This window comes from Cottoperca gobio, chromosome 10, assembly GCF_900634415.1.
Source record: "Cottoperca gobio chromosome 10, fCotGob3.1, whole genome shotgun sequence".
In the NCBI taxonomy this organism is placed as follows: domain Eukaryota; kingdom Metazoa; phylum Chordata; class Actinopteri; order Perciformes; family Bovichtidae; genus Cottoperca; species Cottoperca gobio.
The window spans coordinates 26,716,527-26,742,946 of NC_041364.1; the positions used below are offsets into that span (position 1 = coordinate 26,716,527).

The following is a 26,420-nucleotide window of genomic DNA, read 5'->3' on the forward strand; positions in this document are numbered from 1 at the left end:
TGAGAGACAGACACTCCGGGGATGATACCCCGGATGGTGAGTTAGTAACATACATTTACATAAATGCATACAGATAGAGAGGGAGAAGAAGAGAGGGGAGGGGAGGAGAGAGGAAGAGAAGGAAGAGAGCAGGGAGGTGTCCCCCGGCAGTCTAAGCCTATAGCAGCATAACTAGGGGCTGATCCAGGGCAAACCTGAGCCAGCCCTAACTATAAGCTTTATCAAAAAGGAAAGTATTTAGCCTACTCTTAAATGTGGAGAGTGTGTCTGCCACCCGAACACAAACTGGAAGCTGGTTCCACTGGAGAGGAGCTTGATAGCTGAAGGCTCTGGCTCCCATTGTACTCTTAGAGACTCTAGGAACCACAAGTAACCCTGCAGTCTGGGAGCGTAATGCTCTAGTTGGTTTATAAGGTACTATGAGATCTTTAAGATATGCTGGAGCCTGACCATTAATTGATTTGTAAGTCAGGAGAAGGATTTTGAATTATATTCTGTATTTTACCGGGAGCCAGTGCAGTGCAGCTAATACAGGAGTAATATGATCCCGTTTCCTTGTTCTAGTCAATACACGTGCCGCTGCATTTTGGATCAACTGAAGAGTCTTAAGCGACTTTTTGGGACAACCTGATAACAATGAGTTGCAGTAATCCAGCCTTGAAGTAACAAATGCATGGACTAGTTTTTCTGCATCATTTTGAGACAGGATGTGTCTTATTTTTGCAATGTTACGTAGATGAAAGAAGGCAGTCCTTGAGATTTGTTTTATGTGGGAGTTAAACGACAGATCTTGATCAAAGATGACGCCAAGATTCCTTACAGTGGTGCTGGAGGCCAAGTTAATGCCATCCAGAGCTTCTATGTCATTAGAAAATGCGTTTCGGAGGCGTTTAGGGCCAAGTATAATAACTTCAGTTTTGTCTGTGTTTAACATCAAAAAGTTGCTAGACATCCAAGTTTTTATGTCTTTAAGGCATGCTTGAAGTTTAGCCAATTGATTGGTTTCGTCTGGTTTAATTGATAGATATAATTGGGTATCATCCGCATAACAATGAAAGTTTATAGAGTGGTTCCTTATAATATTGCCCAAAGGAAGCATATATAAGGTGAATAGAATCGGTCCAAGTACAGAACCCTGCGGAACTCCAAGACTGACTTTGGCTGTCATGGAGGATTTATCGTTAACAAGTACAAATTGAGATCGCTCAGATAAATAGGACTTGAACCAGCTTAGTGCGGTTCCTTTCATGCCAACACAATGTTCCAGTCTTTGTAGTAGAATGTCATGATCAACAGTGTCGAAAGCAGCACTGAGGTCTAACAAGACAAGAACTGAGACAAGTCCTTTGTCTGATGCCAATAGAAGGTCATTGGTAACTTTCACCGGTGCCGTCTCTGTGCTATGATGAACTCTAAATCCAGATTGAAAAACCTCAAATAAACTATTATTATGTAAAAAGTCACACAACTGTTTTGTGACTGCTTTCTCAAGGATTTTAGCGAGAAAGGGAAGGTTAGATATCGGCCTATAGTTGGCTAAAACCTCTGGATCAAGACCAGGCTTTTTAAGAAGTGGTTTTATTACAGCTACTTTAAAGGATTTTGGTAAGTAGCCAGATAATAGAGACAGGTTGATCATATTTAATAACGAAGTGTTAATTAAGGGTAAAACTTCTTTAAACAGTTTAGTTGGAATCGGGTCTAAAAGACAGGTTGATGGTTTAGACGATGAGATTGTTGAAGTTAGTTGGTTAAGGTTGATTGGAGTAAAACAGTCTAGATATATTTCAGGAGTTACAGATGTTTTTAAAATTCCAACAGTTGAAGTTAAGTCATTACCAATTGAGGTCAGGATGAAATTAATTTTGTCTCTAATAATTATAATTTTATCGTTAAAGAAACTCATGAAGTCGTCACTACTGAGAGATATAGGAACAGAAGGCTCTGTAGAGCTGTGGCTCTCTGTCAGCCTGGCTACAGTGCTGAAAAGAAACCTGGGGTTGTTCTTATTTTCTTCTATTAAGGAAGAGTAATAAGCTGCTCTGGCATTACGGAGAGCCTTCTTATACGTTTTAAGATGATCTAACCAGACTAAACGAGATTCTTCCAATTTAGTGGAACGCCATTTACTTTCAAGATTTCTCGACTTTTGTTTTAGTTTGCGGATTTGTAAATTAAGCCATGGAGCTTTCTTTTTCTGTTTTATGATCTTCTTCTTTAGAGGAGCGACAGAGTCGAGTGTTATTCGCAGTGAGGCTGCAGCGCTATCAACAAGATGATTAATTTGGGAAGTTAACTAGCTGCTGTGATCAAGAATAAAACAACATTAACTGAGTTAACCTAGAGCAGCTGTGGGATATGTCAATGATTAGCAACAATATGTCAATGTGTCAGATGTTCTTAGTTTTTTTTACCTTTCCTAAAACCACCATAAAAGTAGTATATATTAATATTATTTTCCACTTTTAACCAACTTCAGTCCTCACCATAACTAGTAAATATGTATTGATATTCAGAATGTTAACCCTACAAAGATACACCCCACCACACACACACACACACACACACACACACACACACACACACGCACACACACACACACACACACACACACACACACACACACACACACACACACACACACACACAACTTCAAAGCTCAATAGCACATACTGTAACTTGTATACAGAATGTACTGCACCTAGGAGGTATAGTATATTATATTATATTGATTTTGAAAGCCTGCATGTACACGTGCATGTGCATGCATGTGTGTGTGAGTGGGTGGGTGTGTGTGAAAGAGGGGGACATAGAAAGACACAAGGGGGGATTGCTATCTCTCTAGCAGCACATTAACAAACAAAATATAATGCATGACTACCAAAATGTATGCCATGCATTAATACAGCCAAAGTTATTAAAAAGATTAAAATGTCCCTAGTGAGTCACACATTCAGCCTATTTTAATAAAAATCAAATACAGCTCAGATGTAATTATTTTTACCAGAAATTATGACCGTAGAGATTTAAATGTCAGACTTTAACAGATTGTCCCCGGTTATTAGGATAGAGGAAATCCTGACACACACCCAAGAGCATCATTGCTTGTTGACCGGTGTGGAGAAATGGCTTCAAATAGACCCTGTGATCAAATCGGCCTATTCTGCTTCCAGCGATCAGCCTCAAAATACCTGATTCAGACTCACGGTGGCCATTTACCCAAGGCAGAAATTGTAGAGAAGCTCAACCAGTTTGTGGCAGCCAGAGGCTGATTTCGGAGAGACTCTTGCATTATACAATTTCTAATATCAACCTACCCCAAAGACTGTGTTTTGTTTGGACCTTAGATGTCGATTTGAGTTGTCATATTCTTTTAAATCTTTTGATTTATAAAGAAAACATGTTGTTTCTAATTGGTATGTCATGAATATTGCAGGAGCTTTTGGGCCAATGGCTTGCTTTAAAATGATTACTGACTTATTACTGAGAGCAAAGGTACATACACTCATTGGTTTTACCAACCGAGGGTTTGGCAAAATATCAGTACAGCTTGGATAATTTGAAAAAGTTATCTGCAACAAAGCTTTGGGCCAACCTAAAAGGTGCTGAGTGGAAGGGACTTGAACCCGTTATCTGCTTCAAATATATATAATCCTTTTTTATTGATTTTTTTACTTTGTTTATTGATTTTTTATACACAAATTGACAGTAGTGATAAAGCAGTTGTGTGTGACAGTGCCATGTCAAAGGAGTACAATACAATACAATACAATGCAACTAAAAAAGGACAACAAAAAAAACAAACACAAACAGTCTGCTTGGTCATATTACCCATCTCACAGAAAACTTAAAACAAATAAATAAAGGCTTCACCCTTCAGGTCAGAATTAAAATAAATGAATAAATAGAAATAAGGGAGAGAAAGGGATCTTATTTAGGGATATCTGGGAAGGTGATTCCCTTTGCATAGGCAAAGAAAGGGCCCCACATCTTTTTGAACTTCTCAGAAGAGCCTCTCAATGTATATCAAATTTTTTCAAGGTGTAAATTATTGAAAATGTCTTTTATCCACAGCGTGTGGGAAGGCGGTGTTGGGGATTTCCATCTCATCAGTATTAGACGTCTAGCCAATAGTGTTACAAAAGCTATCAGATCAGCTTGGAGCCTAGGCAAAGGCAGCTGAGGGATGCCAAAGACAGCAGTAATGGCATTAGGCTCGATAAGTGTCCCAGTTACCTCTGACAGAGTATTGAAAATTGCATTCCAGTAGTTACGCAGAGATGTACACGACCAAAACATATGAACATGGTTTGTGGGTATTTTATGAAATTTTTCACAGGAGGGGTCTATATTGTCATAGACTTTGAAAAGCCTAACTTTATTCCAATGAGTGCGGTGAACAACTTTACATTGGATCAACCCATGCCTGGCACAGACAGATGAGGTGTGGACACGTGCAAGAATATCCCCCCAATGATCCTCAGAGATATCCTGCCCCAAATCCTCCTCCCATAGAGCCTTCACAGAGTTCAGAGAGGTCGAAGATAAAGTCTGGATTTGACTGTAAATATATGAGATCATACCTTTCATGACAGGGACCTGAGTGAGAAAAGCATCCAGAGGCGTTACATCAGGCAGGTTGGGGAACTGGACATATTTATTGCGAACGAAAATACGAATTTGCAGGTATCTAAAAAAATTATGTTTAGGAAGAGGGAACAATTCTAAGAGCTGTTGAAAAGATGCAAATGTATTATCAACATATAGATCCTTGAATCGTTTAATGCCGAGGTTGGACCATATGGAAAATGCACCATCCGATATGGAGGGCGGGGGGGGGGGTAAAACATGGTTTGCAACTAGTGGAGCAGAGGTAGAAATAATTTGCAAACCAAAGTGATGTTTGAACTGGCTCCAAATCCTTAAGGAGGTTTTAACAATTATATTTTTAACATAGGGGGAGAAGGGGAAGTTGATGGGGGAGTGTACCAGAGATGTCAGTGATACAGGTTTAGAGGAGAAGCATTCCATAGCCAACCAAGCAGGAGGGGGGTGGAATGTATCAGATCTAAGCCAATACTGCAAGATCCTAAGGTTAGAGGCCCAGTCGTAAAACCTAAAGTTTGGCAAGGCCATCCCTCCAAGAGACTTTGGTCTCTATAAAAAGTCCTTAAGTAATCTTGGAGGTTTTTTGTTCCAAATAAACTCCAAAATCAACTTTTCGAAAAAATGTTTGAGGGAGGAAAATAGGTATACACTGAAACAGATAAGAAAACTTTGGGAGAGTATTCATTTTCACTGAGTTGATCCTGGCAGCTAAATTTAGAGGGAGCAGTGACCAGCGTGCAAAGCCTTGCTGCATACGCGCTAAACAAGGTGTAAAATTGGCCTTAAAGAGATTTTTAAATTTGCTTGTAACTTGAATTCCAAGATATGTAAAACTATATGGAAATATTTTAAATGGAAAATGATGTAAAGGGTATTTAGATGCGATTGCGTTTACAGGAAATAATTCACTTTTACCTAGATTAAGTTTATAGCCTGATATGAAACTGAATGAGTCCAGTGTGGCAAGTGCGGCAGAGACGGACACAGACAAGTTTGAAATATACAGAAGAAGGTCATCCGCATAAAGAGGGACCCTCTGTTCTGTGCCATTTCTGGTTATCCCAGTGATGCTGGGGTTAGAGCGAAGCGCGATGGCGAGGGGTTCAATAGCAATTGCGAACAGCAGAGGGCTCAATGGGCAACACTGTCTGGTGGACCTATGGAGAGGAAAATATTCTGACTAAGTATTATTTGTTCTAACTGAGGCTTGAGGAGAAGAATAGAGCAGCTTAACCCAGGTAACAAATTTATTGTGAAAGCCAAATTTCTCTAGAGTTAAAAAGAGATAGTCCCACTCAACACGATCAAAAGCTTTCTCTGCGTCCAAAGATATTAATGGTTCTGGGGCAGTGAAGGTAGATGGGTTATAAATTGTATTAAATAACCGTCTTAAGTTAAAAATGGAATGTCTATTTTTAATGAAACCAGTTTGATCAGGGGAGATGATAGACGGAAGTGTAGACTCAAGGCGCAAAGCTAAGATTTTGGATAGTAATTTAAAGTCTACATTCAGCAGGCTGATGGGACGACAGGAGGCACATGACAGGGGGTCTTTATTCTTTTTTAGAATGAGGGAGATTGAGGCCTGAGTGAAGGTCTGGGGCAATTTAAGGGAGTCAAATGATTCATTAAACATGTCAATTAAGATGGGGGCTAATTTGTGTAAAAACTTCTTATAAAATTCAGCAGTATAGCCATCTGGTCCTGGACATTTTCCACATTGCATGGATTTAGCTGCTGTAGTGAGTTCTTCAACAGAAATATTCCTTTCAAAATCATCGACAAAGTCAGAGTGAACGGTGGGGATATCGAGAGTTAAAGAAACTATCCAAGTGTGAGGAGTCAGCTGTGCTTTCAGAAGTATACAGTGATGTGTAAAAAAAATAGCCTTGTCCCCAATGCTCGTAATAAGTATATCTGGATTTCAGTAGCATTTCCGTTGTATGATCCGTAGCTAAAACCTCAAACTTAGTCTTTAAGGAGAGGCGCCCCTTATATAAATCTGGAGAAGGAGAGGCGGCATACATTGTGTCCAGCTGTGCAATGTGTTTTGTTAATTTATTAAGTTTCCCCCTCTTAGTTTTCCTCTCATAACCGCTGTAAGAGATTATTTCACCTCTGATATACGCCTTCAGGGTCTCCCATAGCACCGATACGGAGATATCGGGAGTCTTATTTATACTAATAAAAAAATCTACCTGCGCGGAAATAAATTCCACAAGGTCCTTATTCGAAAGTAAACAGTTATTGAAATGCCATGGAGCACGGTTGTTATCAGATCCTGCAAAGTGTATATTCATAGTGACCGGGGCATGATCAGAAATAACTATTGCGTTATGTGAAATAGATTTTACAGATGGAAGAATTCTATTATCTACAAGAAAATAATCTATACAAGTAAAAGTATGATGTACATTTGAAAAAAATGAATATTCCTTTCCCGAGGGATTGAAAATGAGACATAGTGAATAACAATATGTTAGGAGTGAACGCAATGTTGATAGACCGAGCAGACACGTAGAAAAAACACACACAAAAAAAACACCACCAAATAGAACAACCTTTTGTGGTAAACGGACCACGTTACCCCCTCCCACCTTGGCAGAAGTGTCTCCCCATACGAGACACACCGATCAAACCTTATAGAACGTGCTAAGCGCTCCATCGTAGCCATCATCATCATAGTGTACTACTACGACCTACAGCTACCCAATAGAGAATAGTGATAGTGTCAAACATGTATGAACATGTACGAAATTAACATAACATAATATAACAGAATACCAAGAAGTTTCCACATTAGGGAAGTCATCCATAATTAGTATGGGAAGCAACAATGACTTACTGGAAAATCCAGTCCAAGTAAAGGTCAACAATCGAGTGTAAGCCAGGAGCCAGCACTGCTAGCTCATCCATGGCACTTCACATACCAGCTGGATTGACTGCTTTCTTGAGGTTTTTGTTGATAAAGTAATTTGCAGTAACAGGCTCTTCGAACCGGTGTGTGTCTCCGCTCGACAGCGTGATTCTGAGCACTGCCGGATACAGCAACCCGAACTTGACGCTTAACATTGCCAAAAGCAGCCCACTTTTTAGCAACAGGAGGTGTAGTCAGCAAAGATGGAAATCTTCTTACCCCGGTAGAGGAGAGGAGAGAGTTCTCCGGCCTGACGTAGAATCTCATTGCGAATGTGGAAGTAGTGTACTCTTACGACAAATGGCCAGGGTGCATCTCCCTCTTTGGGCTTGTTCCGCAACGTGTGATGGGCTTGATCTAGCAGGGGCTTCTCATCCAGTCGAAGATCTCCCCTACAGGGCCTTGCTTGCACCGGTCATTCAGGTGTTTAGCTTGAGCCGTCAGCTTGCTAGCTACAGCCTCCAACGCCGTTATTTGGCCGTTATGATCTGTAGCTGCTAGCTCAAGCTACAGTATAGTTTGCCCGTGTTGCTCAACCTTCTCTTGCAATGGCCCTATCGACTCTTTTAATTCTTTCCGGACAAAGGAAATCTGGGAACGGAGACTGGAAGACAAAGCGTCAATTTTTCCAAAGATGTCAGCTTTCAGGGAGTTCAACATAGTTTGCAGAAGTTCGGCATTGAGTACATTAACTTCAACCACCTGTTGAGTAGGGCTAGCTTGTCCAGGTAGAGGCGAGGGTTTGTTGTGGCCTCCCCTCGCTGTTTCGGATTTTTTACGAGCAGAAGACATTTTGGTTCGCATTGGCTTATAAAAGTTACATAAGACGAATCTTAAGTATATGTTCTATGTTTTCCAACAATAAATGTCCAGAATCGTGCCATCATTGATTAAATTAAGTCACATTCTCAGGAGCAGCGGGGAAACACGTCTTACATCCTTGGCGCCACTCGTGTCCCCCCCCCCCCAAATATATATAATCCTGATATCTAGCCCATTGCCTCTACCATTACAATACTTCACTTTACGATGCCGTGACAGCCCAACACAGGCTATTTATTTGGTGTTATCTTACTCTTGCTCATACCCATTCTGCTTTGTTCTTATTATATTTCCATCTATCGTTATAGGATATCCATATTCTTTTTATATAGAAATTATTTTTATCAGACCCCCACTAATGGTGTATTTATATCAATGAATGAACATATTTCCTCCAATAGCCCACTGTATAATTCATATAGAAAACACAGATTTTCCACCTATTGATGCTCTGCTTTGGTCTGGTTTTTCTCTAAGGTATTCTCCCATTCTTCCACTCCCTGTGAGGAAGAACAGCACTGGGTGTCTCCATCCTCTGTTGTAGTGGCATCATGGAGGACCTGCAGCAGCTTCACCTGCAGCACTTTGAGTCCATATGAGCATAGCTGTTATCACTTACACAGACCTACTCTAAATGTGTTTACTTTTACATTTTATAGGTTTAAATGTTGTCTGTCTCTTTCTGTTTCATGTCCTTTAATTTAAAACATTATTTGAGAGTTCATCTATGATAACCTCTGGCTCACATTTCAATACATTATATTTGTATTTGCATTCCTTTAGTCTTTAATTCTTACTGAACATGTTAGAGTTCACGTTCAAATCTGACTGTCGATTGCTATCATCTATTTGTGACGTTTTAAATCAGGCTAGTGCTGGGACAAATGTTGACGTTTTAAGGTATATCGACATCATTTTAAAAAAAAGATATAGGATGAGACAAAACCGTCTATATACGTCGCAAATTAATAAATGCTGCAGCTCCTCAGACTGTCATGTGAGGCTGTGGGCATGTTCATAATTTAACCTAAGGTCTGGTCTATTAATTAAGTAATCTGGAACAACAAATTGTTGCATGATTCTATTGTAGAATCTATTGATATCATATGATATGATATGATATGTGTTTTAATAAAAGTGCTTGTTAAATATGACACGTGGCTTTGACATACAACTGAACATGTATCCTACTTCATAGAAAATATCGAGATACTGTATATATTGTGTATGGCCATTCAGCCTAAAAATACAGAGGTATGATTTTTGGTCCTTCAGCCCTACATCAGGTAAAGACCCAGGCACAAGTATTGTGATGCTTATATAGTGATAGTGAGGCAAAAAGACACAACCAGCTGCACCTGTGGCAAATAGGTGCACTCAATCAGCCGACAATAACCACAACACCTTCTCAGAGGTCACAATGATGCACATAAATGATAGGTCCTCTGGGCTTAAGAACTATTCAGTGTGAGATCTTTGTTTTTGAAATGTCCAAACAAAACCATCACATAACATCAGCTTTTCATTTCCTCTTGGTTGTTGTTCTTTGCCCTCGGAGAAAGAGAAAAGGATGATAGGCACAGCAAAGTCCTTCAGGCATGTCCTTACCTAATAGAAATGACAAGAAACATAAACAATATGCGATTATTGCAGAGCAAGTGGCTGTTATTTATAAAAGAGGTTTGTGTGTTTAAGTTCTGTACATATGCAACTCTGTATGTGAATGTGGTTTTAAATGTACCTGTGTACTAGAAAGACACTCATGAATGTCTTTGTAGTACACTGTTAAATGTACAGTGTGCAGTTCATCCACATTAAAATATCTGTTATTGTTAAAATAATATTTAACTGTTCTCAAAGCTCACTGCCACTGCAGATCCTGCTATGCTTGGCTGTCTCTCTTGGGGAATAATTTCCACCACAAGTTTTTCACAGACAATATGTGGGGACAACATTTTGCAATTCTCACTTGATGAGAGTGTTTGCAATACTGAATACTGAAATGTTGTTCAATTGTCAGGCAGTGGCTCAGTCAGTATGGGCTTGGACTGTAAGCTGTAGGGTTGCTGGTTCGAGTCACCGACTCGAACTAAAAAAATGGAGAGTGACTGCTACCTGGAGAGGTCCGTAATTCCCTTGAGCAGGGCACCAGACATCCCCTCACTCCCATTTCTCCCTGGGCACTGTACATTAGCTGCCCACTGCTCCTAGTAGTAGACTACTGGTACTAGGATGGGTTAAAAGCAGAGAACAAATTTCACTGTGTGTGCTGTGTGACTATTAAAAAGAGGGTTTCATTCCTCCAATTCTTATTATAAAATCTCCAAAGGAATACTAAACTTCACTGATGTGTCAGTAATTTCACAGAGCTTAAGAGATAAAGGGTTTCTGTACCTGGAGTCCATGTTAAAGTGATGACTCAGTTCACTGCACAGAAGAAGAGTCTTGTTAGGAGTCCAGTTCTCATGCTGAGCATCCACTGCTCCAGCCTGTCTGCATCACCAGGGAAAGCTTTACACAAATACCTTACCAACCTTACAGCACTTGCAGTTGCAGCTTGGTGTAAACGTACCGGCATCTGTACCTACATCATAATGCCGCTCTGACCTCTGACTGCAAAATACCACTGAGCTCCCCTCTCAATCAGAAGTTAGCTAACCTGTCAAAAGATAAGTCATCAAGAAACAAGAAGCTTAATAGCTTTATCGCATGACAGCGTTGTCCAAGCAAAACTGGACAGTTCCAACAGAAATTGGTAAATGTTACGAAGACATTTTAAATCAAATGGAAGGTGGCAGTGGACCTGGATGCAATGTCATCAAATAATAGAACATCTAAAGGTGGTTTATCATAAAGCCAAAGATAATAGTTGGACCAGATACTGTCCGACCGTAAGGCCATGATCTCTCTGGTCAGCTGCTCAAAGCTGACTATACCATTTGTCATATATTCGCCGCCAATGTCACCAGGAGATCATAAATACTGGTGCTTGTTTGTTTTTCACAAATTCTTGGTAATGGTTGGGGTGAAGCTCTTCAGATGGGTAATTAAATGTGTAGTTCGATTTGGCTCCTCCTCGCATGACTGACGCTGAGCAATGATTGTAATTGGCAACCTTAAAAAACCTCCACATTGCAGACATATTTGCTTTTGCACCCACTTTGTCAATGTTATGTCACGTGCGTATACACATCAACTGTTCAGTCATATCGGCGGAAATGTTCATTTCTGGCAGATACTTTATTTTAAAACTGTTATCTGCCAAAACCGACAATGTGTCAATACTCTCTGTCCGTGTGTCTGCTCGTCATGCTCACTCTCTGTTTAGACACAACTGACATATATGTGGAATAAGTAGCCTACTTAATTTAAAAACGACAATCACAAACAGCTTTGACACAAGGCTATTTCTAATAAATAAAGTGAATGTGCAGATCTTGAAATTTGACCATGCTGGGCTGGGGGCATTGAATCTCCTGGAGAACAGCAGAAAGAGGGGGAGGTACTGAAAAGCCTCGGAAAGCATGGGATGCATATTATATTATTTATCAGAATCAGATCACTATTATTATATATTATCAGTTTGTTTTCTTGTCGGATTTGCTGGCAGCACTCTGTGACGAGGTTTGATGTCAGAGCAAATGTTGATAAATGACCCACGTCACAGCTGCTATGGGGTTTTCTCCCGATGGGGGACTAGTCTTTCACATGTGTACACACATGATCTATCATCGCCTCTGTCTCTCTTTCTCTGAGCCCTGCAATGAGCCCTAGATGAACAGTGCTATGACGCACCACATGTCACATGATATCAACCCTCCACGACTGCTGTATTAATGTGCGTATGTACAGACTAGGTAGGCCAACATTTGTGTTGGTATGAATCACATTGTTGTTTACGATGTGCCTTTATGCTTGAGCTGTTTGTAAGGTGCCTAGCAGCAGAAGAACTAGCAACGAACGAGAGCTTCTTCTTTTTTTACTTCCTTTTTTATTGACTCATTTTGTCCATACATGTACTCTGTTCAAAATACAAATAAGGTTTTGTTTTACAGTATAAATAAAACAAAACATGATAGAACATTGCTTAGTGCACGTCTTGAATCCGAAGTGAGGAAAGCAGGATTTTCTCCATCTATTGTCGGCTATGTGTCTTTGGTTTATAATTATATATGTTATCCTTTCCATAACAAAGACTTGATCTGATCCTTCCTTGTCTATGTTTGTATGTTTCACACTAATTGCGTGTTACTGCTTTCAGTGCAGTAGTTCTGAATACTCTTACTCTTACTTGTTCTTCAACTATACTGTATGCAATGGGCTCATACCAAGAAGATAGTACTTGACATCCAGGGTTAAATTTATTTTCAGTATCTTCTGAACATACATTATGTATTGCTTCCCAGCATGATTTCAGTACTGGACAGAACCATATATATACCATATAATTGAAAGTTTGGCATTGTGATTCCCAGTTTCTCCTGTACTTTGATGTAATGTTGTCATCGTGTTTTTCCTGATGAACTGGTGCTTTAAAGTAATGTGGTTGTATATTCCAAGAATACTCCCGCCAAAAGTGAATTTGTTATTTTGTGAGTGTTGATATTTATTTCTCTTCATCTTCTGATAAATTCATTTGTAATTCCACCTTCCATTTTTCTTTTGCCCTTATTTGATATTGTCTATTTGTGTTAGGAAGGATTTCGTAAATTATATTTTTTATAGAGATTGTTGAAAGAAACAACTTTCTGCTTCCAGTGATGAAATGTTTTCTCTGGGTTCAATTTATGGGTCTCTTTCTATCTCCCTATGAGCCACCTTGTTAGACTGGTTTACCCAGGTATTCTCCGATTGTTTTTGAAACTATTATTCTTGTTGAGGAGCAGTGTTTGTTTAGCATATTCCATGATGTTTATAGTTTGCCTGACATGATCTGCTATCTGTCTGTCCATGATAAACCCTGGAACTATCCTCTTAAATCTATCAGCTATTATTCCACTAAGCATTTCCTGATCCGTGTTTAAAAGTTAAATAGGTATGAAGCACAATCTGTTAGGGGTTTCCCTTCTTTATGTATAGCTGAAATTATTGATGTGTTGTTCATGTGCATGTTCCTGTGCTATATCACTCTTATTTGTAAATGTTTTGTTTGTCTGATTATTATTAAGTGTTGAAATATAAGATTTAGTTTGCTGTTTTTATAGTTTATAAGCCAGGAGTTGCAGAGCTTTTGGACCGTTATCATAGTATTTCTGTTTAGTAAATCACCTTTCCGCAAGTAAACTATCTATGCGTGTTTGTTGTACTTTTTCTCTTTCCCAGAGGGTGATATGATCAATCTCATCTATATAATCTATTTATAAATAATTCTTAATTACTAGTTTACTTTTTGTCATGCAACAGAGTGTTCTTCCTTCTCCAGACTGATGTTACCTTCTGTAGACCAGTGTCAATAACTAGTGTAATAGGAGCACGCACAGATATTGAGGTATAGTCCATTGTTCAGCTTTTACCATGAACAGATCGTCTTTGAGCTTAAAAAAGTAATGAAGTTTAGAGTAGCAGTCATAGGGATTGGAGTAAAATGTATAATTTCTCTCTTTGGGATGCAGTCCAACTGGAAAAGTAATCTGTATCATAGTTTTAAATGAATGAAAACTGCTATGTACCAATACAATGACCTATATCAAATCAAATCAAATGTATTTATATAGCCCAATATTACAAAGCACAAATTATACATTTGTCTCAGTGTGCTTTACAGACTGTACAGGTTACGACACCCTCTGTCCTTAGACCATCGCATAGCACAAGGAAAAACTTCCTAAAAGAAACCCCACAATTAAAGGGGGAAAAATGGAACTGAGGAGGGATCCCTCTCCCATGATGGACAGACGTGCAATAGATGTCGTGTGTACAGCATAAACAACATAGTACAAATACAACATTTGACAGAAATGATGTTGTGTTGAAAAAGAAAAAGTATGAATGAATCCAGGAAAATGTCAAAAAGGTGTCCAGCAGGACCTGGGCAGCAGGTGCAGCCACGATTCCTGATCCTGACGTAAACCTTATCAGTGGCAACCTGCCACATGAGAGACACAGAAACTCCGGATGATGAGTTAGTAACATAAATTTACATAAATGCATACAGATAGAGAGGGAGAAGAAGAGAGGGATGGGAGGAGAGAGGAAGAGAAGGAAGAGAGCAGGGAGGTGTCCCCTGGCTGTCTAAGCCTATAGCAGCATAACTAGGGGCTGATCCAAGGCAAACCTGAGCCAGCCCTAACTATAAGCTTTATCAAAAAAACAAACTGGAAGCTGGTTCCACGGGAGAGGAGCTTGATAGCTGAAGGCTCTGGCTCCCATTGTACTCTTAGAGACTCTAGGAACTACAAGTAACCCTGCAGTCTGGGAGCGCAATGCTCTAGTTGGTTTATAAGGTACTATGAGATCTTTAAGATATGCAGGAGCCTGACCATTAATTGCTTTGTAAGTCAGGAGAAGGATTGCTGAGCCGGTTTGACACCGACAACGTTATCTTTGACGTTATCTCCGACAAAAGAGACATTTGGCCGCCAGCCTAAACTTGACTCTAACTGTAACAGTGTAATACACAATTCACTTAAGTTAATGTTAGATAGCTAACCTGACATGTTAATATTATAAACAGGGTGTGAAACTAATATATCTTGGTTCTGATTGGACAAATGATCGCTGTTTGCTGTAACATGGAACCAGCTAGGTGAATTAAGCTTTTGAATTACAAATAATGCACAATATGAAAACTAAAACTAATAAATATTTTTTCTAAAATCAAGTACATTTTATTATTTTGCAACAGGAAAAACAAAAACAATGGGGAATTTTCTGGGCAGATAATATGGTCGGTGTCTGTCCATGTTACTGAAATGACGAGATCGATAAATTTTCGTGATTGGAAGTAGAACTTTTTGCCCTAATTCCTTGTCCCCCATTGTAGTATTCCACAGACAGAATGGAAAGGGAAGTGAAGGGACAGTCAACGAGAGCGAGAGTGATCTACAAACATCTGTAAACTGTTTCTATGTGTCTCCCCCTGATTTTGAAGGATTACTGTGAATGCTCTGGTTATTAAATGTAATTAAATAACTTTATTTGTGACATTATTTGTTATTTCTACTGCAACAGCCTCCTCTACAGCACACCATCAAAACTCATCAAAAAACTCCAACACATCCAAAACTCTACCGCCCGTCTCCTCACCCACACCCGCTCCCATGACCACATCACCCCGTCCCCTAACACAGCCTTTTTAAAATGCTCCTCCTCACCTACAAAGCCCTCCACAACCAGACCCCCTCCTACCTCACCGACCTGCTCCATCACCAAACTCCCTCTCGCACCCTCCGTTCCTCCGACGCCAACCTCCTGTCCCTGCCACAAAGGACCAAGCACCGGACCTGGGGTCACAGAGCCTTCTCCATCGACGCCCCCTCCCTCTGGAACTCACTCCCCAAACACATCCGTGACTGTACCGATCTCTCCATGTTCAAATCTCAAATCAAAACTCACCTCTTCAGATCTGCTTTCAATGTGTAATTACTTCTATGTATTTTAAATGTTGATGTCCTGTTTTTCTTAATGTAATTACTAATGTTATATATTATTACTCAATAAAATATATTCTAAGGCAAACGATATCACTGGTACAGGCGATGGAATGTAAAAACTATTCCTGAGTCTACAATGCTATTTTATTTTGTATATGTTTTGTTTTTTTCAGAGCCATCTGGTGACCACCAGAAATTATCTCAGCTACTGATAGAGAACATTAACAAGGAGGCCCTTTACATCCATCCCAATCCAATCTCTTTATTCATTTATCTACTCTATGTTTGTGTACTTGCGTGTTCCTCTTTGTTTTCTGTCACTATGTGTTTTATGTATTTCTCAGTTTGTGTGCTTCTACAGCATCTGTGACTCACAGACAAAAAGGACAGCAGGTGGTATGTGATGTAATACGGGGCACATATAAGTCTGTCTGCTGGATCTACCTGAAGAGGAAACTGAAACAGCTCACTGGCAAACTGGACCCCTAATGGGTTTTTAGAGAAGTCTAAATATGCATACTGAAACTTTCTCCAGGCTTTAAAGAGTGTAGAAGTTGAGGCACTTTCTTCATGTTTTTTCTTCTGAGAGACTGAAGCTGGAAAGATTATTTGACCGATTTTGTTAAAGAAATTGGTCTTAGAAATAGTTGTATCTCTATGATTTTCAGGATTGGTGAGCAAAAGATGTCATCGTCAAGGTCCAAGCTCCCTCTCCTCCTGCATGGGATCCTCCTGTGCTGCTCCTTTGCTCCTCTCCCAGTCATCGGCAGTAAGAGACAAAGCATACGGAGTGCCGGGCCGCTGGTGCGGGCCAGCGGAAGCTCCTGGGACAAGAGGGAGGAGACGGCTCGAGATGGAGAATACCTGCTGGGGATAAAGCGTCTAAGAAGGCTTTACTGTAATGTGGGCATTGGCTTCCACATTCAGGTCTTACCGAACGGGAAAATCACAGGCGTGCATAATGAAAACAGATACAGTAAGTCAATTTTCATTTCCCTGTTGTACCCATGTAAAGCAGGCAAATAAATGTGGCACAGGTACCAGATAGGTAGACACATTAGTATAACTAATTAGTATGGATTATTACAAAAATCATTCATTACTAATTTTTTATTAACAATTAATTAATTCTCAGATTATACATGTTCATTTTTAAAATATTAAATACAACACGTGTACAAATGTATCTTGTCAGTTCATTTAAATATATATTATGGAATTCACAATAACCGCACACTTTATCCTCATTCTTCTTCAGGGAGTGTGTGTGTCCGTGCATGTGTCTGTGTCTGTGTGCATGTGTGCGTGTGTGTGTGTGTGTGTGTGTGTGTGTGTGTGTGTGTGTGTGTGTGAGCCAGGTGCTCTCACCTTGATGAGAAACGTCTGGCTACCTCAAACATATCTATTATCTCAGATGTTTTATAGACAATGTTTGTAGACTGTAGAAGTCAGACAGAAGCTGTTCATGGATGTTATTTATTTTCAAAGTCCTGTGTATTAAGCAATTTGAGACTAGTGTTTTGAGACTGAATAACTTTATCTGTGGGAATGCCAACTGCTTAGTGATTGTTTTCTCTCTTCTATGGATCACATCCACTCATAATCTGACCTCAGTTTGTCTGGTACTGTGTCAGCTGCACACTGACAGTAGACATGTACTGAACCAAAGATAGTCTTCATGTAGGGTCCACAGGGAGAAATCCGTGTAACAGTTAGTTTAGTAATGTGTTAGTAATGTGTTTCCACTTTAATACCAAAGAACATCACAAACATCTAAGATCTGTGTTACTGCAGCACTACTCTGACCTTCAGTGTAAACTCACCAGCTGTCACAAGACTTCTTCTGACGACACCCAGGTTACAGTAGACGGGGGAAATCTGTCAGACTCACACATCGATCAGTCATTACAGACACCGTTAATAAGTTTACATCAAATAAACAGTGTGACATTTGTGTGATTTCAATAGCTGTCAGTGGAGATTATGCGAGCCAGAAAAAGTGCGTGTCTCGGAGTCAGTGTTACATTTAATGTTGTTCTGTGAGTCAGGCAGGTGGCAGATGTCAAAAGCACATTCTATGTGGATTGGCCCTAATTGAGTAAATGTGTTCAGTTTAGTTAAAAGTGCAACACATACATCAGCCACCGTCCATCTAAGACCTGTAGTTTGAATCATTAAAAAATAAAAATGCTTTAAAGAGTAAAACAAAAACATGCAGTGCACCACCTATACACTCTTTATACACTGATTCAGGGGCTTTCACACTTTTTCTGTTTTCTTTTGGGACTACACAGCACTTCTCATAGTTAGCATAATTTTGTTCAGCTTTCTCATTGTGAAGGTCTTTATCTGCCGCTGATTATTTCCATGTTTCATGCCAGGCCTTCTGGAAATGTCCCCAGTGGAGAGAGGAGTGCTGACTCTCTTCGGAGTGAGAAGTGGCCTCTTCATTGCTATGAGTGACAAAGGGAAACTCTATGGCTCGGTAAGAACGGATGTGGACTTTTCTTTTCTAAAACCAGTACATTGATACTGGTGTAAGGTCAAACTGGTCACTGGTTTCTAAACATCTTTGTACCGTAGCAGGTGGGTTTGAATGTACCATAGGTGTAATGTTTTATTACAGCGAGCACCAAAACATTGGAGTGATCATCTCCAGTTAAAGTTGTTTTGAATGTTGACTGAGGCTAACTCAGCCATGATCTAAACAGCAGTTAGTCATCCAGTGTCATGTGACAGCAGGCCTGTATGCACAGAGGTAGGTGGGGGGAGTCAGATTGACCTTTGGCTGGAGCTGCTCCCAGACTCAGTGAGGGAGCCTGCCAAGCCACTAAGTTGTTTCCTTACATTAGTATATATAATTATAAGGGTATATGTCTGTGGAGCACAATTCCTGACGCTGATGGCATTTCTCCATACAGCTGGATATCTAACAATCTAATATGATGCACACACTGGTTCTCCATAGGACAGGGTGGCATGGTGAATTGTGTTTGCCCTGATGACATGCTGTCTCATGCAACAAATGTCCCATGTATCCATGCAATATGCCTACTTACTACATGCTACTGCTGCCACCAGGAGAACAAATATATATATACATTTGCTCAGTTTCTTGTTATAACATGAGCAGTGCCTGGTTTGAACAAGATCCTGTGTGTGTGTGTGTGAGAATGTTTATCTCTCCTGATGAACAGGTGGCAACTTGTATGGCAGCCTCTGTATGAATGTGCAGTCCAATCACCATAAAGGATTGTCTGATTTTATCTTATATAATTATTGTTTAGACGAGTACATTGTATTGTCAGTTGTGGGTATTAGGTGTGTTTCATGTTTAGCTATTCCTCTACCTCCTTTAATGATAATGGTACATGTATTAAATGTAGTTTATATGGTGCGGGCTGACCAGTGGTATCTCCTGTTAGCTGTCCCCCGGCGAGGCCCGAGCAACCGGGAGACTGGGTGACTGTCCGAAGGAAGTGTAAGCAGAAGCCCACGAACCACTTGCTGTTTCTAACAGGTTCTCCCCAATCAGTGACACACCCGCTGTGAAGCCAACTCTGGTTATCGGTAGCTCAATTCTGAGATAAGTAAAGTTTGAGAATCCAGCGACCATAGTCACGTGCATTCCTGGGGCCGGAGCGGGCGACATAGAAGCACATTTAAAACTGCTGGCTAAGGCTAAACGTAAATACAGTAAGATTGTTATTCACGTTGGCGGCAATGACTCCTGATTACATTAATCGGAGTGCACTAAAATGAATGTGGAGTCAGTGTGTAGCCGTGCAAAGACGATGTCAGACACCGTAGTCTTGTCTTGTTAGACCTCAGTGCTACTTTCAACACTGTTCAGTATTTCCCCTACCATTGTCTTGGCAGGGCGCAGCGATCTGAGCAATCTCAGTTTCTACGTGTTAACGATAAATCCTTCATGACAGCCAAAGTCAGTTTTGGAGTCCCGTAAGGTTCTGTACTTGGACCTATTCTATTCACCTTATATATGCTTCCTTTGGGCAATATTATAAGGAACCACTCTATAAACTTTCATTGTTATGCGGATGATACCCAATTATATCTATCAGTTAAACCAGATGAAACAAATCAATTAGCTAAACTTCAAGCATGCCTCAAGGATATAAAAACTTGGATGTCTAGCAACTTTTTGATGTTAAACACAGACAAAACTGAAGTTATTATACTTGGCCCCAAACGCCTCCAAAAAGCATTTTCTAATGACATAGCATTAATTTGGCCTCCAGCACCACTGTAAAGGAATCTCGGCGTTATCTTTGATCAGAATCTGTCCTTTAACCCCAACATAAAACACATTTCAAGGACTGCCTTCTTTCATCTATGTAATATTGCAAAAATAAGACACATCCAGTCTCAAAATGATGCAGAAAAACTAGTCCATGCATTTGTTACTTCAAGGCTGGATTACTGCAACTCATTATCAGGTTGTCCCAAAAAGTCGCTTAAAACTAAGTTTATCCAAAATGCAGCAGCACGTGTATTGACAAGAACTAGGAAACACGATCATATTACTCCTGTATTAGCTGCTTTGCACTGGCTCCTGGGGAAATCCAGAATATAATTCAAAATCCTTCTCCTGACCTACAAAGCCATTAATGGTCAGGCTCCAGCTTATCTTAAAGATCTCATAGTACCTTATAAGCATTGCACTCCCATAATGCATTGTTCCTTGTGGTTCCTAGAGTCTCTAAAAGTACAATGGGAGCCAGAGCTTTAGAACCAGCTTCCAGTTTGTGTTCAGGAGGCAAGACACCCTCTCCACATTTAAGAGCAGGCTGAAGACTTTCCTTTTTGATATTTACATTTATGTAAATGCATATTACTAACTCAGTATCTGGGGCATCATCCCCAGAGTTTCTGTGTCGCTCATGTGGCAGGTTGCCACTATTAAAATGTACATCTTGTAACAGTACGATAAAGACAGAAGGGAGGTGGGACTCAATTGCACGACAGAGGCAGATAAATGTTGGATGGAAATGGTCTTTACTGAAAACTTTGAAGTTGCTATGGTACACGCATAGACAGTTGATCATACAAAGTACCAAGGGGTAATCCAGGAGCAGAGTCAGGTCACGGAAACAGGTTTGGTAGACGGGCAGATACTCAGCGTAACAAGACAAGGATCAGGCAAGGGCAGAATCGAGTCACGGAAACAAGGTCGAGGAAGCCGGGGAATCAAACCCTTGGGAAACTGGAAGACTAATGCTGGAACTCTTGACATCGAAGTACGAAGACAAACTGGCAACGAGAGACAAACAAAACAGACTCTATATAAGTGAGAGGGAACGAGACACAGGTGAGGACACTAACGAACAGATTGGGAACACCTGGGGGTAGGAAGTAGAAACAACAGAGAACAGGTAATTAACAAAATAAAACAGGAAGTACAAACACAACACAAAACATCTAACGAACAGGCCGAGACCTAATACATCTGGATCATGAATCGTGGCTGCGCCTGATGCCCTGGTCCTGCCTGACGCCCATGTTAAATATATATATATATATATATATATATATATATTATCAGATTTCTTTTGAACGTCTCTCTTTAATGAAGCCAGTTTGACCGGGGTGTGTTAGAGATGAGACAACTGAGTGCAAGAATTTTGCTTATCATTTCTATGTGGACGGTAACTTGAGCATGGTGTCTGATCTTTTTTTAAATGAATGTGAGCAAGGCTGAGTTCATATGATGTTGGAGATCTTGAGTATGTCTGCTGCTATCATTTTGGAAAATATTTGGTAGTGGTTGGGTAAAGATAAGGACCTAAAAGTTAAATTGATCACAGAGGGCTCTTGTGTAGCATTCCTAGAAGAGTCACAAGTTGTGGTAATTAAATATATTTCAGATTGTTATTTTAACAGGCTTGATAGATTATATTGTATTATATTCTTATATTTAATATTTTCTGCTGACGGAGTCTGATGAGGTTCATTCAGTAAACAATAAAATGTGTAGACGTTTGAGAGGCCAGGAGGTCATTATGCATTAGGTTTCCTAACTCAGAGCATTACAACACAACATACCCACACATGCTTTGTTTTTCTTTTTCTTTGACTCCAAACTAATTGAACGTGCAAGAAATAAGGAACCACGCTAAATAAACTGATGACATGAGCAGCAAATATCACACATGTGAAGTATGGTTCTGTTCCGTCATGAGGAAGGTGGATGTAATGTGACATGTCTTACAAACAGTCCCAAAATCCAGAAAGAGAAAAACAGGAAATTGTCACATTTCAGAAGCTAGAACAGTGATTTGTATTGACTTGATAAATGACTCTTTATCCTGCTCTTCCTCTCCTCAGGGCCACTACAATGATGAGTGTAAATTCAAGGAGAATCTCCTGGCCAACAACTATAATGCCTATGAATCAGCTGCCTACCCTGGTATGTACATTGGCCTCAGCAAGACCGGCAAAACCAAGAGAGGCCACCGGGTCACACCCACCATGACCATGACTCACTTCCTTCCCAGGATATGAATTTTAAGATCAAAACTCTAAGCATTGCAGAACAAAGTCAAGGCCACTGTTTGGTCATATTTTACTGTTGGACTCCTTCTACGACCAACACAGCATACCACAGTGTGAAACTCTGCTGCCATCTCAATGTGTGTGCCCAGTTACAAGCTAAGCAGCGCTAGAATTAAACTCTTCATATGCACTAACCAAAGAACAGTAATGTGGCATCAACACGGCTGTGAACCAAGACTCCTATGGACAAACATGCAAAAAACAAAGCCGTATCAGTGTTAGAATTGCTATCAGTAAAATTAAACTCTTTACAAATATTCAGAGGCAGCACATGGCGTTTAGGACACTTCCATGACATATGGATTAATGCTGCAGCCGCTGGATTGAAACAATCAGGGTCCAAATCATCTTATTTGAATTTTGTTCCACTGGAGATGGTATTATTGTATCACCACATGCGTCACACATATAGATGATTTTGTTATTGTTTCCCCAACATTCTCATCCATATATGGTCAGCCCCAACAGCCCCTGAAGCCATTACCTGTCAGGTAGCTGAGGTGGTGACCATATAAAGTGCCCAAATATTCAACAAGTGCAGTGAGACTCTTCATGCTACTTTTTCTATCTTCAGGAACAACTTAAGACACCTACACAGGACGCACTTCAACCCTATTTATCAGCTGTCCATCTCTCACTTGTCTTTTTTAACAATACAGATACACAGTAATACATAATCAACACATAATCAGCTCATGTTCACTTGTGTTTTAGGTGTGCAACTGTCCACAGAAGTGTTTTTTAAGTCTATTAGAAGTCTATTTTATGTGCACAATTACAGTGATTACTGGTCTCCGATCACTGCAAAAAGACAGGTGACCCCACACAAGAGCTAACCTGACATGCCGGATGGTTTGTTACAAAGACACATGTGAGAAGTTGTCATTTGAAACTGCTCTGAGCTAGCTAGTTTTATATCTGTCAGTGAGCTAGTTAGTTGGCTCAATCACTGATGAGACAATAAATTCACAGTGTGTTAATTCAAGGGATGAATTTTTAGCGTTGACTCCTGTCTCACAGCTGTTTACAAGCCTGCTGTGGAGCAGTTCTACTGGACGATGTCAGCTCCCCTCACTCACCTGATCACATTCACTTGAAATTCATTGATTCTTCTGTTTTAAATGCTGGTGTGATCAAGCCTTAAAGGTTCAACGTGTAGTTCTGAGCCACCTGCTCCACAGAAATAGTGAGCAGTATTTCACCTCTACTACTGGGTCCATACAATCTAAATTCATCGATCATCAAAACCATCAGTTATTAAAAAACAACTAGGCTATATATGTTAACCTGTTAGTTTAGTTGTAGTAGTTTGTCATATTTATTGTATTCTAAGGTTTACAGTATTCTAGTGTATTCTTTATATTGTGGATTGTATTCTACAGCTATATATCTCTCTTTTCTAGTGTTGATATATTTACTATGTATTTGTTAATCCTGTGTCAGTGTCTGTCTGTCTGTCTGTCTGTCTGTCTGTCTGTCTGTCAGTTCATTAGAGCAGACTGCTGAAACACTGAGAATCTAAATATCTCTGCTATCTGCACTGGGTCTAACCTGAGTAACAGCCGCAACAGAAAGTTTGATGATCTAGAGGCTAAATTCAAGCTATCTGCTGACTGCTAACGGAAGATCTGTCTGTCTCCCAGCATCCGCACACTCTACTCCTGGCAAACCAGCCTCCTGTTGACAGTGAGGACGAGGCGAGGCTGCAAGTCTTTTTCTTGTTTCTGCCACTTTGAATTAAAACAAAATAACCTATGAAATCGTGGCGGGATCATGGATGTGATGTTGACCCTGAGTCTGCTGAGTCAGGCATCTGTACTTATTCTCCCTCTGTACTGAGGCAGACTGCAGCTACACTGACTCACTATCACCTCTAGAAGAATAAGTGGTATTACAGACTGGATGGAGTGCAGCTAGCTGTTAGCATGCTAACGTCAGTAGATATCTGCAACACAACACATCTCTGACATAACGTCAACACTGTTACCTCTTCACACTCTGGGGATAATGTTAGTTCATTGTTTTAATGTTTGAAGTTTAAATTATGGAATATCTTACACGTTGCACCTTTTAAAGGGACAGTTCAAACCAAAATTTAAATACATATTTTCCTTCTTACCTGTAGTGCTATTTATCAATCTTGAATCTAGATTATAAATAGTTTCGGTGTTAGTTGCCGAGTGTTGAAGATGTTGGCCGTAGAGATGTCTGCCTTCTCTCAATATAATTAAACTAGATGGTACTAGTGGAGTGAGCCATGGCGCTGACATTTCAGGATGCCACAGTGCAGAGAAGGTGTAATTCCAATTACTATCATCCAGAAGGAGCATGCTCTGAAGTTGGCTGTCCAGATATAATGTTAGTAATTAGATGGTAGAGTATTTTTTTTTTATATATATATATATATATATAGATATAGTCCCGGAAAAATCACATTCTAGCCTAAATTCTGACTGCTATCCAGTCGCAGAAATGAATAGGCTTAAACGTTTAAACTTATATTACATCCCATTATTGGCTGTTGTCTGCTTGTACCTTGATTACTGCAATACAGCAGCATGGCTTGTGACAAACACTAAAAACTGGACTATACCGGCTGGCTGTAGAATTTACCTGAAGAGACTTTAAGTTATTTTTAAATTATCTTTTAACACCATGTCTCAACAGGTCTGACAACAAACTGCTGTTTAAAGTTCCACGTCCAGACATTTTTATAATTCAGGATTTCTTTCATTGTTTGATGTTGTTTTATTTCTCATTGTTTGGTTGGGTTAAGAATTGACAGCTCTATATAAATGATTGCTTTGCTGTGATCTTTAAAGGTTAGACACACTTTGGACGTATTTAATATTTGACACTTGTTGCTGCCCCGATAACACCACATTCTGACAGAAATTCTAGCAGACACAGCAGCAGCTTCTGAGGACACAGCAACAGTTTAAATGAACATGTGCTTTTGTTCATACAACACAGGTTTAAACCTGCCTAAACCTTAAACTGCAGATCAGCTGATGACCATCATGGCTCAGATAAACATTGTTTCTGTCTCGAATGCATAAAGCCGGATTCTCATCAATGATTCTAATACAATTTTCAACCTCTTTGATAATATGAATACCAACATTTTTGTTGGATCCTGTCAGTCAGACTTTATAGCTCTGTGGACATTTTTGTTGGTTTTGAGTTTGTTTCCCTTTACAATAAAACATTTGACAAATGTCTGCACATTTATTAAGAGCCTGCATTATTCGGAATTTAGACTCACAGTAGCCTACAGATCGGCTGAACCACAGTGAACTTCACTGAATGCCATTTCTACTGGCAGAATGTGTTTCTTTAATTTAATAAAAACATACATTAAACTACTTTCTACCCGACACACCGGCGCTTTTGGCTTCATGTGTGACTGAATGGAAATAATGAGAAACAATTCAAATGTGTTCATTGCTGAACGAACACAGACTGACTATAATGTGACAGCACAAACAAGAGGCAGAGCGCATGAGGTAGGTTCTGGAGAAGGTCCATTGCATTACCTCCCTCAACAAGGATGGCAGTAGACACTGGGTCAAGGTGGAAAGGATTTGGGGCACACCAGCAGATACTTATGCCAAGGCATCTTCACTGTCAGACTCCTGTATTAAAGCAAACAAAAACAACATAACAACAACAAGGAAATGTTGCGGAAATGTATCATATAGTCTTCTTATTTGTCTCTATAAAGTTGTTTGGCCTTACAGTCACTAACCTTGTGTTTTCTCACAGTTGTCATACACATGTCTGATGTCCCTGTCTGCTAGCATTTGACAGACAGTAAGGTGCCACTGTGACCATATTGTCAGGCAATTAGCAGACAGATGTTAACAGTTGTAATTAACATGTGTGATGTCTTTGCCTTTTGTGTCCAT

General features: G+C 39.9%; 1 protein-coding gene and 1 pseudogene across 1 annotated transcript; one reads left to right on the top strand and one right to left on the bottom strand.

The window, feature by feature from the left end:
• Positions 1 to 205: 205 nt before the first annotated feature.
• Positions 206 to 1,102, bottom strand: LOC115014271 (uncharacterized; annotated as a pseudogene).
• A 14,544-nt stretch (positions 1,103 to 15,646) lies between these two features.
• Positions 15,647 to 22,461, top strand: LOC115014370 (fibroblast growth factor 4-like). The gene is made up of 4 exons (XM_029441155.1): positions 15,647 to 15,794; positions 16,700 to 16,915; positions 18,321 to 18,424; positions 22,285 to 22,461. Exons 1-4 carry the CDS (start codon positions 15,647 to 15,649, stop codon positions 22,459 to 22,461), a joined length of 645 nt encoding a protein of 214 aa, XP_029297015.1.
• The last annotated feature ends 3,959 nt before the right edge of the window (positions 22,462 to 26,420 follow it).

Bases quoted from the DNA above. Each gene is read 5' to 3' on its own strand.
- LOC115014370 (XM_029441155.1), top strand. From the start codon at position 15,647: ATGCTCCTCCTCACCTACAAAGCCCTCCACAACCAGACCCCCTCCTAC. The intron at 15,795-16,699 runs GTCACAGAGCCT...CTCCTCTCCCAG, and splicing joins GACCAAGCACCGGACCTGGG to TCATCGGCAGTAAGAGACAA. The intron at 18,425-22,284 runs GTAAGAACGGAT...TCCTCTCCTCAG, and splicing joins AAGGGAAACTCTATGGCTCG to GGCCACTACAATGATGAGTG.